Below are 15,276 nucleotides of genomic sequence, written 5' to 3'. Positions count from 1 at the left end.
TCTGTCATTATTGCAAGGAGACATGGCAGCAGGTGGCAGGAATGGCTGCAGGAAGGTGAGGGCCGAGGGCTTTTACTACAAAACAAGAGAGTGAATCAGAAGTGGCTTGGGTTTCTAAACTTTAAAAACTCACTTCTTAGTGATGTGTTTCCTCCAGCAAATTAACACCTCCCAAACAGCACCATCAGCTAGGTTTCAAGTGTTCAAATGTCTGAAACTGTGGCGGACATCTCACTCAACCCATCACACATCATATTTATTTACTCTTTCTTCAGGGCCAGCTGGGTCACTCTACTTTGTTTATACGTACTCTCCATCTCCTTTGAACTCCATTGTATGAGGTGTCTCACTTAAGAGCTAAGAGCACAAGTGCCCTATGCTTTGCCTGTGTTGTGGTAACATGTTGTGGTCTTTAGCAGTTTGAAAGCTGTGTGCGAGCTTTCCTTCAGCAAATGAGTCTTTAGGGAGCCATTCCCTATTCCTGTTATATCTAACTGCTTCTCTTTAGTTAATATATACTTTCCCAAATTAAAATTTGAAATTGTATGATACCCAGGAAAGTGTTTGGATATTGTTGGAAGGTTTGTTAGATAAGACTTAGTAATACAGTATTACTGTGTAATGGACAGAAAAGTTATTTCTTCGATCACATGAACCATTTAGGTCACTGTGTTGCCATCTGATCAAAAACCATAGCCCTTCATATCTGGAAAAACATTCTTTTGGCACCCAGCTTTATGAACTGATTCAGGGAGATTGTAGATTTGTGGGCTATGTATAATAACCTTTAGTTGTACATCAGTAGCCAACTACATCTTTGAATAGAGCAAGATTTCCTACTTGGTTCTCTTCCTGGTTCTGTTTAGTCATTAGGATGCATTTCATCATTTAAATAGTGCAAGGTAGCTCTCCATGATAAGAGATGGGATGGTGCTGGAGAGATGGCTCAGTTGTGGTAAAGCACATTGTTGCTCTTGCAGAGGACCCGAGTTAGGGTTCCAGTATCCATGTGGTGTTTTAGTTAGGGTTTCTATTGCTGTGAAGAGACACCATGACTGTGACAACTCTTATAAAGGAAAACATTTAACTGAGGATGGTTTACAGTGTCAGAGGTTTAGTCTGTTGTCCTCATGGCAGGAAGCATAGCAGCATGCAGGCAGACATGGTGCTGGAGAAGGGGCTGAGAGTTCTACATCTGGATCCACAGGCTTCAGAAAGCATATAAGACCTCAAAGCCCACCCCACAGTAACACACTTCCTCCAACAAGGCCATACCTACTCAAACAAGACTACACCTCCCAATAGTGCCAACCCCTATGGGCCAAGCATTCAGACGCATGAGTCTATGGGCACAATACCTGTTCAAACCACCACAGGTGGCTTACAACTGTTTGCTCGTAAACCCCCCACTCCCATCACCACCACTGAGATCTACTGTATAACTCTGGCTGTCCATAAATTTTCTGTGTAGACCAGGCAGGCCTCAAATTCTATGTGTCTGCTAATGCTGGGATTAAAAGTGTATACCATTTAATGCCCTCCTCTGACCTCAGTAACAGGTGTGCCCATATGTACATTTTCCACTTATGTTGTAGTCACCACAAGCATCACACACACACACACACACACACACACACACACACAAAACTCTTAAGAAAACAGAAAGAGATGAAACCGAAACCATTCATGTCCACACCATAGGACCTTACTGGGAGGAAGAGTTCTCTGGTCTCTAAAGGAAAGAAAAACTTCTAGAGGAATTACTGTGAGCTCCTCCTTATTTCTTGTAAAGCCTTATTTCTGCAGGAAGAAGATGAGAATTGAAAATACTCCTGGAGTAAATAGTATAACCAAAGCCTAAAATGAAAATGATCCGAAATGTGTTCAGCTCGACTGGTAGTTTGGGATGACTGTGAATAGATACTGTGCATTTTACTAACAATGACATTTCTTAGGAGCATTTTTTTTTAAAGCCGGAGTCTTGCTATGTTATCTTAATTCACCTAGAACTCATGACCCCCCTGCTTCTTTCTATCTTTCAAGCACTGAGATTGCAACTGTGTGCCTGCACTTGGAATTTTAGGAGGAATGCCTTAATTATTTTGGTTTGGAAGTGTTTGTGTAGAAGCAGGTTTAGGTTATGTTAATTAGTCTGTTAGTTAATTGTTGACTCATGAGTCCTTCAGGAACCTTGGATTCTGCTTGAAACAGAATTGTATTCAATCATTTGAGATAAGTGCTATCAGTCAGGAGCAATCAGTGATGACCAAGGCCATCTTAAAGGAGTGGTTGGGTTGTATATTGTACTGGTGACAGAGCAGAGATGGGAATGATGGATGTACAATCGCAGGATAGCTGGAGTGTGGGCCTAGTGTCAGCCCGAGATTGCAGTGAGAATTGGATCCAGGTCATGGAGGTCTGGCTTGAACCAGGTGTGTCTCAGACAATCCCTCAGACACCTGAGGGTTAAGCTGGTCATCGGTGCATTTTTGTGTGGTCACTATATAGTTTTCTGCATGTTTTGCTCTTTGATTTTGGGTTCTATAAATGAGGAACAAAGGGTAGTCATCCTCCTTTATTTTGGTTTATTTGCTTCAAATGGTATGACAGTTTTATTTGTGTTTAAGAGGAACTCATATGGATATTGACGTTATTAATAATCTCTTGTTCTATTCCTTTCCGTTGTGATGTTTACGTTTATGGAAGTTTTACTTCAATACATGATACAGAGTACCTAGTGAATAGGGGAAAGGTGGTTTTTGAATCAGTCCATTTTATTCTTTGGGCTTTGGATGGTTCAATTTCCTCTCTGATCACTGGTGCTCATTGTGAACCTGACCTCTCAGGGTTATTTACAAGAGCAAGAGTTCCAGAACTCCTTTGAGCAGTTAGGTGATCCCTGTAGCTTGCTTCCTGGGATGTTTTGTTTTAGGTGTGAGGGACCGAACCAAGCTTTTTGTGCAGGCCCAACAAATGGAGCTGCCTTTCTAATCCATAGTGTTTGAAATATGCTCTCGTGTGTGTGTGTGTGTGTGTGTGTGTGTGTGTGTGTGTGTGTGTGTGTGTGTGTATTTTAAATATATAGTGTTCAGAAAGGGTATGGAGGAAACATTACATAAAAAATATGTCAAGATACTTAAAAGCAAAGTTTAGATTTGCTTCTTTATACATATGAAGTATTAGCTCATAATGAACATGAAAAGGATTTTGGAATGCTTGTGGTGACCACAACATAAGTGGAAAATGTATATTGTTTCCATCTGCTTGTAATAATTTTTAGGTGTAAGGCTAATATTAATGCTTCCCCTCTCCCACCCCACAATCCCATTTGAAGAACGTAATGAAGAGATTTCAGGTCCAGAGAGACATTCATTAAAATAAGCCTACAGGACTGCCATTTATGTAAAAGGGTTCCCAGTTTAAGGGTATTTTCTCTGCATGATAATTCTTATTGATGTCTTTCTGAAGTGTTGTTCTCGCTTTCTTGCTTTTCTCTCTTGCCTTCTTTTTGGTTTTTTTTTTTTGTTTTTCGAGACAGGGTTTCTCTGTGTAGCTTTGCGCCTCTCCTGGAACTCACTTGGTAGCCCAGGCTGGCCTCGAACTCACAGAGATCCGCCTGGCTCTGCCTCCCGAGTGCTGGGATTAAAGGCGTGTGCCACCACTGCCCAGCTCTTTTTGGTTTTTTTTGAGGCAAGTCTCTCTGTGTAGCCCTGACTGTCCTGGAACTTGCTTGTAGACCAAGCTGGCCTTGAACTCACTGAGATCTGCCTGCCTAATAATACTATGTCAGCACAGGTTAGTCAGATGGTTCATATGTTTTATTTAGAACACAGTCAATTCAAAAATAGCCTAATATATCGTGAGACAGGGTCTCGTGTTACTGGGACTGACCTAATTAATTGTGTAGCTGAAGGCCTTGAGCTGATCTCTTATTTCTATCTTCTGAGTGCTGGGATTATAGGAGTGTACTACATGTGTCTCACAAACTCCAGCTTGGCGGGGAGGGGGCAATGCTCTCTTTTCATCAACCAAATGCACGTCCAACACTCACACACACTCTCTCTCATTGCTTTATTAGTGCTTCATTAAGAGGCCATGAGTGTGTTTTGCTATTGAGACAAAAATCTCTCTTTGTAGCTTTTGTTGTCCTGGTACTTGCTATGTAGCTCAAGCTGGCCTCAATCTCAAAGAGATCTACGTCTCTCTGTCTGCCTCCTGAATGCTGGCTATCACACTGGCTTATTTGAGTAGCTTTAATGCAAACCATGTTTTAAATTTATAGGTAACAATTCCATTAGTGTCCTATGCGTTGTTAAGAAGACTTGATATTGACTAGTGATAGGATGGTTGAAGCTTACCTCAGGTTAGTTTTAATTTGTTCAGTCATGCAGAAACATTGGTTTGGTAGAGGATTGAGTTTTAGTTTTCATTTGAGATCTCAAACTATTTACCTTGGAATTAGGTTCTCTCTCTCTCTTATCCTCCCACTCCACCCCCACCCACTTTTTTGGGGGTGGGGGTGGGGAGATGGTTTCTCTAGCCCTGGCTGCCCTGGACTCATTATGTTACCCGGCTGGCCTCTGCTGGGATTGAAAGTGCAACACCATGCTTGATTGAAGTTAGTTTCTTATCTGCTAAGGAATACTGAATTTTTTAATATAACATTCATTTATTTAATGTGTATGGGTGTGTGGTATGCATGTGTGTATATGCACTGGTGACCCTTGTCTCAGACACACAACAGTAAAACTGGAAACAAAAAGGAAAAGGTGAGACCTTTTGGACCCTAGTTCCTAGGAATACAAAGGCTTTTGATATGTAGATTTGTCTTTTTCTTCGTTCAGCTTTATCCAGTTTTCTTTGAAAGGAGTATAAGAAAACTTTTTCTATAATAGCTTAGCATCTTTCCCTGTAACTTTCAAAAATATTGTGTGTGTGTGTGTGTGTGTGTGTGTGTGTGTGTGAGAGAGAGAGAGAGAGAGAGAGAGAGAGAGAGAGAGAGAGAGAGAGAGAGAGAGAGAGAGAGAGAGAAAGAAAATATTTTGTGTGTGTCTCTGGGTCCCTGGGTCCCCATAGGGAGGACTGCTTGTAGGAGTTTTTTGACTTCTGCTATGTAGGATCTGGTGATTGGTCACAGGTACTCAGGCTTGGGGCAGTGCTTTTAGCTCACATAAAGGACTGGCAACAACTCTAGGAACTAGATATTTCTTTTCTTTGTCTCTCTGTTTGGTAGAGGAGAAAGTTGAGGCACAGTGATGTTAAGCAGCTGGCCCTAAGTTTATAGTAGAACCAAGCATAGGAGTTAATGTTGTCTGGTCTTAAGGTCTGTTCGTGAGCTTTGGCCATTGTATGACCCTAAGATGGTGAAAAATTAAGACTCTTATTAAACATGCTTCTGCTGTTGCTGGTGGTGGTAGTGGTGGTAAGGCTTTAGCTCATTGGTTCTGTGCTTGCTGTGCAAGACCCTGAATTTGGTCTCCAGCACCAGAAAAACAAAGAACAACCTACACTCAAGGGAACAGTTCATTTGGGAGTGGAGTGTGCCTGTCTTCTGCAGTTCCTGATTTATGTTCAGACACTACACTGCTCTTGAGATCAGAGAACCCCACCATGCTAGAGTGTTCAAGGTGGTGGGTTTGTCTAGTTGTGGGTTTTTTCCTCTTTTTCTTTTTTCTTTAAACGGCTCTGGACATGAAGATTAGGTTGACCTTGACTTCTGGATCCTACTGTAGAGTACTGGGATTATTTGTGTTTACTAACATGTAACAACATGTAAATGCTAACAACAGTAGCATTTTTATGCTATGTAGGTCTATAACAGTTATGATACTAAGATATCTCTCTCTCACTCTCTCACTCTCACATGCTGGTATTAACTATCTTTTTTTATTTTTCTTTCTTTCTTTCTTTCTTTTTTTTTTTTTTTTTCCAGAGCTGAGGACCGAACCCAGGGCCTTGCACTTGCTAGGCAAGTGCTCTACCACTGAGCTAAATCCCCAACCCCAGTAACTATCTTTTATAAAATGGGCACTGCATGGTAGTGCTGCAGTGTGTGTTTTGAAATGCCCATTTCTTTTGGAACAGGAGCACTGTCTTCTGTAAACTCATGTAGTGAGGGACAAAGAAGGAAGTCAAAGCTGTTTGGCATCCGATGCTCAGATTGTTCCTTCAGTGTTTAGTGTGTAAGTCCATCCCTACATGACTTTGAAATAGTTGCTAGATTTCTCCTGTGTCCTCTTTGAATGAGTTGTAATCAGCATAGATGCTCAGCACGACTTTGCTTCCAAAAGCACATCCTTGCAGGTCATTGGCTCCTTTGTGAAAATCATGACAGTGGTAGCAGAACTCAGGAGCTTGCCCACAAGATGGCATTAGTGTGAGTTTTTCAGAGTTTGAAGAGTCGCTTGCCAATTTTCCAATTTTGTTTTGAGTACTCTATTTCTAGTTAATATTGCACCATTTACATAAAGAGAATGTGCCAAAATTGCTGTAATCTAGTCTGTAATCAAATCTGATGGCTGTGGATTCGTAATTAGCTTTTGTTAAATTGTTTACTACAAAATACTCTCAAGAAGAAAGTCTCCCATTTTTCTTATATTCACTAATTATTAAGCAATCCCTACCACAGGCTATATGGGGGCCCTTGCAAGGCTTATATGTTCTTTCTGTTGTAAGTAATGATCCTTACCTTAAATGTGACCACATGGTGGCGGGGGCTGCAGATTTAGGTTTCATGGGATGATTGATTTATGGCTTGACACATGTATTTCTATGTGTATTTACAGTGCGCAAATAATGAGTTATCTAACACTTCATGAAGTACATAGTGAGGCAAGTCTGATGGAGTGGGATTGGATCATGTCAGGATATCCTCAGCAGTTACATTCTCTGTATATCACCTTTATCTCCCAGCTGCACATGATACTGAAGTCCAGCAACAGTGAGACTTTTGAGTGAGATGGGCTTGTTCACAGTAGGGCCGTGAGGGGTGGAAAAGAAGCAAATAGAAGCACTTGTTGAGAATGTGACTGTTTTCAGAGGTTTTAGGTTTTGACTAGGCTTTACCTTGGTTTTTACTTCTGTTTTTAATATTATTATTAATAGTACTTGAGTTTGAACCCAAGGCTTCATGCATGCTAAGTGAATGTTCTGCCACTAAAGCTGTATTCCCAAGCCTCTTTTTATTTTTTCCTCTTGGATACCCCTCTTGTGTAGACTGTCTCCAGCTACGACAGACACTGTTCTTGAGATGAGTTCAAATGCAGCTTCCAACTCATACTGACTAGCTCCCATCGTGGGATGGACAAGTGTTTTGAATGCTTGAGAAATCTACGAATCCCTCTATTTGGGTGCATGGTGTTTATTAGATGTAGACAAGGCAATGCCTTTTCATTTTTAGCAGCAGCTTGGTGAAGGTTTTGAAAAGGAAACTCAAAGTATTTTAAAAATCTGTACTGGATTATATTTCTTATTTGTATACAGATTGGCAAGATGAAATTTTTTCTGGTTTTTAGGAAGATTGAGGTATAGAGAATAAGATACAGGTTAAACTGGCCACCTTATTCAAAATACGCAACTTTTTATTTAAAAATATTTTTAGATATATTTTATGTGTATGAATGTTTGTCTGCATGTATGTGTGTGTGTGTGTGTGTGTGTGTGTGTGTACCACATGTTTATTTGGTACTCATGTGGGTTCTGAAAATTGAACCTGAGCAAAAGCAACAAATGCTTTTGCTGAACCATCTCTCCAGCCCCTCAACTTTTTGTTTAAAGTCAGCCTGTTTATGTTTGAGACAGAATTAACTATCTCTGTTGTATACATTAACAGTTAGAATAGTTGCAGTGGTAATTTAGCTGCAACTATTTGGTAATTTTGGGGAGATGACACCTTCCGATGTCTCTTGATAAATACACCTATTGTTAAAGGTCTGTACTATCTGTTACATATCACCCAGTGATGTGATCTGGGCTGTGGATGGGTCCTGTAGAAAGAACAGGTGGTTGAAAGCTATATTCTGGGAATAGGGCTGTTCAGCAATCAGCCACTCAAGAAGTCTCTGGAAGGAAGCCTGTTAAGGCCCTTCACAGTCACGCTGCCAGTTTCCCCTTTCTTCATCATTATTCATAATAAAATGTTATGTCTAGGAAAGCAAGGAGAGGGTTTTTATTTGCTCTTAGCTATATCCCTGCTGCTTGCATAGTAAATATTTGTTAAATTAATGGATGAATGATTGGCTGTTAATACTCTATATTAATATGTACATTCATGGGATAATTTTAGTGGGAAAGTTTTTACACTTTCACTCTTTTTTGTGAACTAAGAAGTATGCTAGGTATGAGTTTACAGTTCAAATTTTATTCTTTTAAAATTTTGTGTGCAAGTGCAGATGTTACAGCATGAAAGGTCAGAAGACAGCCTGTGGGTCCTGGGGATTAAACTCAGGTTGTTGGGATTGGTGTCAGGAAGCTGCTGAGCTATCTTGCTGGTTCACAGTGAAAATTTGTACTTCTGTTCTTTTCACAGAATGAAAATAGTATGAAGAATAAGATGTAGGAGACTTTGAAACTCCCAAAGCCAGGCATTTCTCTAATTCATTCATTAGGCTGCTAGTTTAGGAAGGTATGCAGAATCACTTCCCCAGAGAATAAAGTAAACTCTTCTCATCTTCTCCAAAGCATGAATAGGTGAGAATTCAGTGCTCATTGGGACTGAAAAGTCTTGAAGGTAGACTAACCCTTGGGGTGATGTGGAAGTCACTTTGCAGTATTCTAGCCCAACTTTAAGATGTACTTTAGTCTCATTCAGTACTGTACATTTGCTGGTAGCCATTAGGGATTTTGTATATGTGTATGTCTGTAGTTTAGGGAGCATGAGACATCTAGTCTATGAAGAGGGGGAGACTAAATTGAGATGGTGAGAGAGGAAAGACAGAGTGAAGCAGTATTTCTCCAGCAAGTGGAGCAGGTGTAAGGCAGGCATCCTGTTTCGTCAAAAGCATCATGTGTAACAGAGGCTAATGAAATTAAGAGATTGAAAACGTCATTTCATAGGAGAGTTCTAACTATAACATTTTTCTCTTGTTTCAGCTATTCCAAAGACCCAATGCACTTGCTGTCCAGCAGTTGACAGCTGCCCAGCAACAGCAGTATGCGCTTGCAGCAGCCCACCAACCTCACATTGGTAAGTCCTTAAGCCCGTAGCTCTCTTGTTATCTAGGAGAGGTAGATGCTGGGAGAATCCAGTAACTTAATCAAACAAAGTCCATCCTAGCACCTGGGAGGCAGAGTTTGGAGGATAGTGTGAGTTCAGTCAAGGCCAGCCTGGATTATCTAGTGAGACTTTGTGTCAGAAAATAGAAAAGGCAACAATGGATAGAATTCAGGAAAATCCATTGTACAGAGTAAATGGCCTTTTTCTTGTGTTCACTTGTCTCTAGCTCCATATTTCTTTTATTTTTGTTGTGCTAGACCCAAACTCATAATATTCTTTGGTATCCATTTTTTTTTGTACCTTAAATGTATCAGGATTTAAATAACTTACTAGAGAAATGACCACTGATCCCTTTTCGTAAGATTTAAGCAACAGTGATGGGTATGGTGGTGTACACATTTATCCCAGCACTGGGGAGACAGAGGCAGGAGAATCTCTGTGAGTTGGAGGCCAGCCTACTCTGCCGTGAGCTCCAAGCCAGCCAAGGCTATACGATAACATCCTATCCTCCCAAATAAGTAAATGACTAGATTTCAGCAGCCATGATTGGGTTATTGAGGTTGTGCACAGATAGTGTGTCAGCTTCTCAGCTCACTGAGCAGCAGTAGTGCTTTTCATTGCTTTTACAGCTACCTTCCAAGCCTTGTCTTGTCCCTCTGTTGGGATTATTTTGGCAGGTATTTCAGTCTTCACTGTGACCTGTCTACTATTTGGACCTCTATTTTTAGCTTTTTGAGACACAGTCACTGTGTAGTTCCAGCTGGCTTCAGATTCATTTCAATTCTCCTGCCTCAGCTTCCCAAGTGCTGATATTACAGATGTGACTGCTGTGCCTGGCAACCCTCTCAGACTTAAGGACTCTTTAAAACAAAATGCCATGACTGCAAATAAGTTGGAGTGGAGATTTCTTTTATTCTTGCTTAAAAAGTACACAGGCATGAGCAGAAAAGACAAGGCAGCCCTGGATGTGGTATGCAAGGAAGAAGAATGCCTAATCACAGCCTAGTTGACACAAGAGTGGGCCGCCATTATACACATGTAAATTGTAGTCTGTATTAACACCAATATCTTTTGGGGGGGGGTAATGTTTTTAATGGGAATAAGTCCTCACTCAGTAAGTGTTTTGAAACAATTTTAATAGTGAAATTGAGAAATTAATGTCAAGGACTGGAGAGATGGCTCAGAGGTTAAGAGCACTATCTCCTTCCAGAGGTTCTGAGTTCAATTCCCAGCAACCACTTGGTGGCTCACAACTGTCTGTAGTGAGATCTGGTGCCCTCTTCTGACATGTAGGCATACATGCTGGCAGAATACTGTATACATAATAAATAAACCTTAAAAAAAAAGAAAAATTAATATGAGTTTGAGACTTTGATATGGAACTTAGTGTATACACAGTGAATTCAGTGTCTGCACAAGGCCCTAGATTCAGTTCCCAGTACCACAAATAAAACAGTAAAATTAATGCCTAAGACTCTAGTTTACACTTTAAAACTGTAACAGGCATTTTTTATCATGGAGGTAGAGGGGTCACCAGACATTCAGGAGGCTTTTGGCTTGATCTTAGCATGGAACCAAAACAAAAATGGTATGTAAGTGATTTGTTACCAACATTTCTTTAATAAAGATGGGGGTGTGTGTGCACAAAATGGTCTAAACCAGGTATGGTAGTCCACCACTTGAAAGATTGAGGCCAGAGGAGTATAAGTTCAAGGCCAATTTAGGCTACATAGTGATACCCCCATTTCAGAAAGCCAGCCAGGGCTGGGATGATGCTTACTGGCTAACAGTGTTTTCTGGGAAAGCAAGAACACCTGAGTTCAAATCTCTAGTGCTCACACAAAGGCTAAGTAGATTCCAGCTTTGGGGAATGGAAACAGGAGGATCCTAAGAGAGCTTGCTGGCCTGTCCATGTAGCCAAAATAACAAGCTTCATGTACACCAATAAAATGTATCTTAAGAAATACTGTAGGAAGCCATAGAGAAATGGTTCTCAACCTGTGGGCCATGACACCTGGGTGGGGATTAAATGACCTTTCACAGAGGTTGACTATCAGGTACCCTGCATGTCACGTATTTACATTATGATAACAGTAGCAACATTATAGTTATGAAGTGACAATGAAATAATTTTATTGTTGGTGGTCACTACAACATGAGGAACTGTATTAAAGGGTCAAAGTATCGGAAGGCTGAGAACCAGTGCTGTAGAGGAGGGCACCCATTGTCTTCTGTTGTCCTTCCTGTGTACACACACAGGTACACAGACACAAATGTCACTATGACTTTTTATATTGAGGATATATTATCATTGTGAAACTTCTCCCTGCCTTAGCCTATTTTTTCTCTTCCCTTCCCTTCATCTATAACCTGGAATGCTAGCCAAATTATAGATGTGTAGTAGGGCTGCAGTTTGGTCGTTTGTTTTTACTGACAGGTGTGTTTCCAGCAGGTTTAGCTCCCGCTGCGTTTGTCCCCAACCCATACATCATCAGTGCTGCTCCCCCAGGGACGGACCCCTACACAGCTGGATTGGCTGCAGCAGCGACACTCGGTGAGACATCTACTGCATGAGGGATTTGCTCACCTGCTAGAAAAGTCCTTTGAAATGGGCATGCCTTCTTTCTACTCTGCCAAATACATGTCTCCAACAAATACGTCTCCTGATTTCAGCGCCAGTCTTTTGCGGGTCAGACTTCTCTGCTTAGCTGTTACTCCACCCCCCTACCCCCCCACCCCCCATGATCCTCGACCCCAGACCACAGTAGCTTGGGGCCATCGAATTGTTTGCTCATGCTGCAGGGTATCTGCTCAGCTGTTTTCTGCTGGTACCTTAGCGAATCCATTCTGTTTCTTTACCTGCTCTTCGCTTTGTGGCTTCCCTGCTTCCACTCCTCCAGATTGCTTTAAACACAGATCTTACCCCTTCTTCTTCCTACTCTGCAGTGTGGCATGCTGCTGTTATTGAGCATATAGCTCATCATCAGAGCCTAAGGAGATGATGGCTGTTCCTTGGAGTTAGTATTGCAAAGGAGACAGTGTTAGAATTCTGAAGGTCGGCTGAGGTTTGCTCCTTACGTGTTGTCCTCTCTCATGACCTGTGTGGCAGCTGGACCCATGCACTGCTCTTCCTCCTGCATGGTCACACTGGCTCACACCATACACCACAGCCAGTTTCCTTACTGTTCCAACTTGGGCCTCTGTCTGTACCTGGGATGACTTGCTTTTAGTCTTGATTCCCTATTGTTTCTCTGTTGTTTTTACTGTTTGTGGATGCATCTTGTCCTTCCTTGAGCTTTGATTTTTTTTCCCCCATTTGACTGTGTGGCACAGTTGCTGTCTCAGAGGGGACATAAATATTAAAGTTCAACATGAGGACAAAGACAGCAACCTCTGAAACCTTTGGGGTGTATACACATCCCTTTAAGTAAGTTATGCTCATTTCAACTGGGTATCTGTGTGAGAGGTCATCAACTGTGTGGTCTGCGGTTCATTTACCTCTGGTGTGTAGTTTTCAGTGATGATGTCACAGCAAGCTTGGCTTTTCTTAGATGGATCTCCAGAATTGCTTCCCTGGTTATGATGGCATCTTGTTTAATACTGTTCCTTGCTCTGCCTTTGGGGAGAGTGGAAAGCTCTGTCAGGTATTATGATCTTGGCTGGCTACCATTAACATTTGCCTTACATGTCTTTTGCTGTGCACTGTCCTTAGTGCTTTTGTTTTGTTTGGGTTGTTCAGTAGTGACTTCGCAGCTCAGAAACTTGGAGTTCAGAGAACTGTGTTGTTAGGTCACACAGTTGAAATCTGTGTGGTCAAGATTTTAGCCAGGTTTGATTCTGTGATATTGAGTGGCTGTGCTACCTTGAGCTATCTTTCCTTTATTGCTTAATGTGTATGACTTGAACAGGGGGCGAGTTTCCGAACGATGAATGTGTAGTTAATGAAATGATAGATTGGTGGTTAACAGTTTGCACATGAGCTGGACTGCAAATGGTTTAAATGGTTTTAAATGAAAGGAACTATTTTGTTAACATGGATTTTTTTTTGTTGTTGTTGTTTTATTTTTTTTATTTTTTTTATTTTTTTGGTTTTTCGAGGCAGGATTTCTCTGTGTAGCTTTGCGCCTTTCCTGGGACTCACTTGGTAGCCCAGACTGGCCTCGAACTCACAGAGACCCGCCTGCCTCTGCCTCCCGAGTGCTAGGATTAAAGGCGTGCGCCACCACCGCCCGACCAACATGGAATTTTAAGCAGGCGTTCTGATAAGCCAGTTTCAACCAAGCACTTGGGAGTGTTTAATTTTGGCCACATGACGAAGGTAGAGTAATGGGAGTGCCAGATGAAGGATTTGAGTGTTAAGTTTTTAAGGCCGTAGGGCCACACTCTTAACCAGCTATACCTGCTGTGTGAGCAAGGAAACTGCATGCCCTGGGATAGTTCCCTTAAGTGCCTTTCTCTCCTCCCCGTGCTGTGCCTTTCTTTACCTTAATAGTATTTGGACCCTGGTCAGGTGAGTTTGGAGATCATCATTTTCTTTAGCTTGGAGATAAGGCTTTAAAACTGTTTAGGTTCCAACAAGTCAATAAACTATTTTAATCCGTTTGCTTATTGTAAGAAGTTGGTTCGTATTGTGTGGGGTTTTTTTTGTTTTTGTTTTTGTTTTTTTTTTAGACAGGGCTCTCTGTGTAGCTTTGGAGCCTTTCCTAGAACTCACTCTGTAGCCCAGGCTGGCCTCGAACTCACAGAGATCCGCCTGCCTCTGCCTCCCGAGTGGAGGGATTAAAGGCGTGGCCACCGCCGCCCAGCATGTTGGTTTGTATTGTAACATAGCTTTCCTCAACAACACTGTCATTGTGCAGCTGGCTGTAGAGTTTCACAGTGGGCATTCTTGGTCATGCTAAGCCCATAGGCACTGAACGACCCCAGCTAGAAATGTTGCAGCCTATCATTAGGCAGTGGTGCAGTCTGACTGACTGGTGCTTTAAAAACTGGAGAGAGTGTGCCAGTTTCATTTTGTTTAATGAGAAGCATCTCCTCTGTCTGTACAGCTGTACTGTTTGAAACATCTCTTTGGAACACAAGTGCTGTGCTTGCTCACTGTTAGTGAGTCAGGCTGCACATGCTTATCCCTGTGCTGGGACCCAGAAAGAAAATTGCAGGCATGTTTCACCAGCTTTGAGAGCTGTCTTTGAATACTCTCTCTGTTTTTCTGTAAGTTCTTTTTTTGGCAGGGCAGGGGGGGTTTCGAGACAGGGTTTCTCTATGTAGTTTTGGTGCCTGTCCTGGATCTCATTCTGTAGACCAGGCTGGCCTCGAACTCACAGAGATCCGCCTGGCTCTGCCTCCCCAGTGCTGGGATTAAAGGCATGTACCACCACCGCCATTTGGCTTGTAGGTTCTTTTATTTATGTAAAATACGCTTACACAATTTAGCTTAGAACCCTACCACTGTCTGCCGGGGAATGCACATCCTTTGTGTTTTCCATTACCAACTTCTGCATAGGATTTTGACCTAGACTTTGGTCCCACCTAAGTTACTCTCTGAGCCATCCTTTTTACGTTCAGATCTGCTGCTTTGCTCTGTGTGCAGACACTGGAGTTGTCATCACCAGAGAAAATGGACTGCTCACTCGGCTTGGAGCAGAGTGCTTAGTTTCAGTGTTGTGGTCAATGGCCCTGTGGTCAGTCAAGGTTAAGTGATGCTATGCTTTGGTTTAAATTGCAGTCATTGAAATTGAAAACTTGATGTACCAATGTCTGAATGTTTGTTGTGTGAATGACTTTTCACTTTAAACATGGAAAAAGAAAAAGAAAATCAAGGGGGTTTGAAATTATGTGGTGGAGGTCCTGTTATCAGAAGGAAAATAGATTTCTTCTGGAGTTAGTGACACAGGGGCCTGGTAACCCTGTGAATGAAGATAGATCAGAGCTGAAATTTGTTCTTTTCCTTTCTGTTTAAAATCATGCCGTCTCCATTTATTTCTCTTTCAGCAGCACACTTTGTCTAGTGTCCGTCCTGAATCTTTTCTTTCTCATGGCGTAAACGTAACTTCTGGATGGGT

The 15,276-nt window shown here is 41.8% G+C and overlaps 1 protein-coding gene across 25 annotated transcripts in view; it reads left to right on the top strand.

Moving 5' to 3' along the window:
* The window catches only part of Pum1 (pumilio RNA binding family member 1), a 127,599-nt gene that overhangs the window by 73,625 nt on the left and 38,698 nt on the right, over window positions 1-15,276 (top strand). For 14 of the 25 annotated variants that reach the window (XM_052715361.1, XM_052715382.1, XM_052715371.1 and 11 more), the window contains 2 exons: window positions 9,091-9,184; window positions 11,652-11,768. In XM_052715361.1, coding sequence (XP_052571321.1) covers window positions 9,091-9,184; window positions 11,652-11,768 — 211 coding nt within the window. The remainder of the gene's footprint in view (window positions 1-9,090; window positions 9,185-11,651; window positions 11,769-15,276) is intronic. The other 11 variants (XM_052715385.1, XM_052715384.1, XM_052715373.1 and 8 more) reach the window with 2 other exon arrangements.

This window comes from Peromyscus californicus, unplaced genomic scaffold, assembly GCF_007827085.1.
Source record: "Peromyscus californicus insignis strain IS unplaced genomic scaffold, ASM782708v3 Scaffold_5__1_contigs__length_169319896, whole genome shotgun sequence".
In the NCBI taxonomy this organism is placed as follows: Eukaryota; Metazoa; Chordata; class Mammalia; order Rodentia; family Cricetidae; genus Peromyscus; species Peromyscus californicus.
The sequence above is the reverse complement of the archived record's forward strand: the minus strand, read 5'-3'. Positions and strand labels throughout refer to the sequence as shown.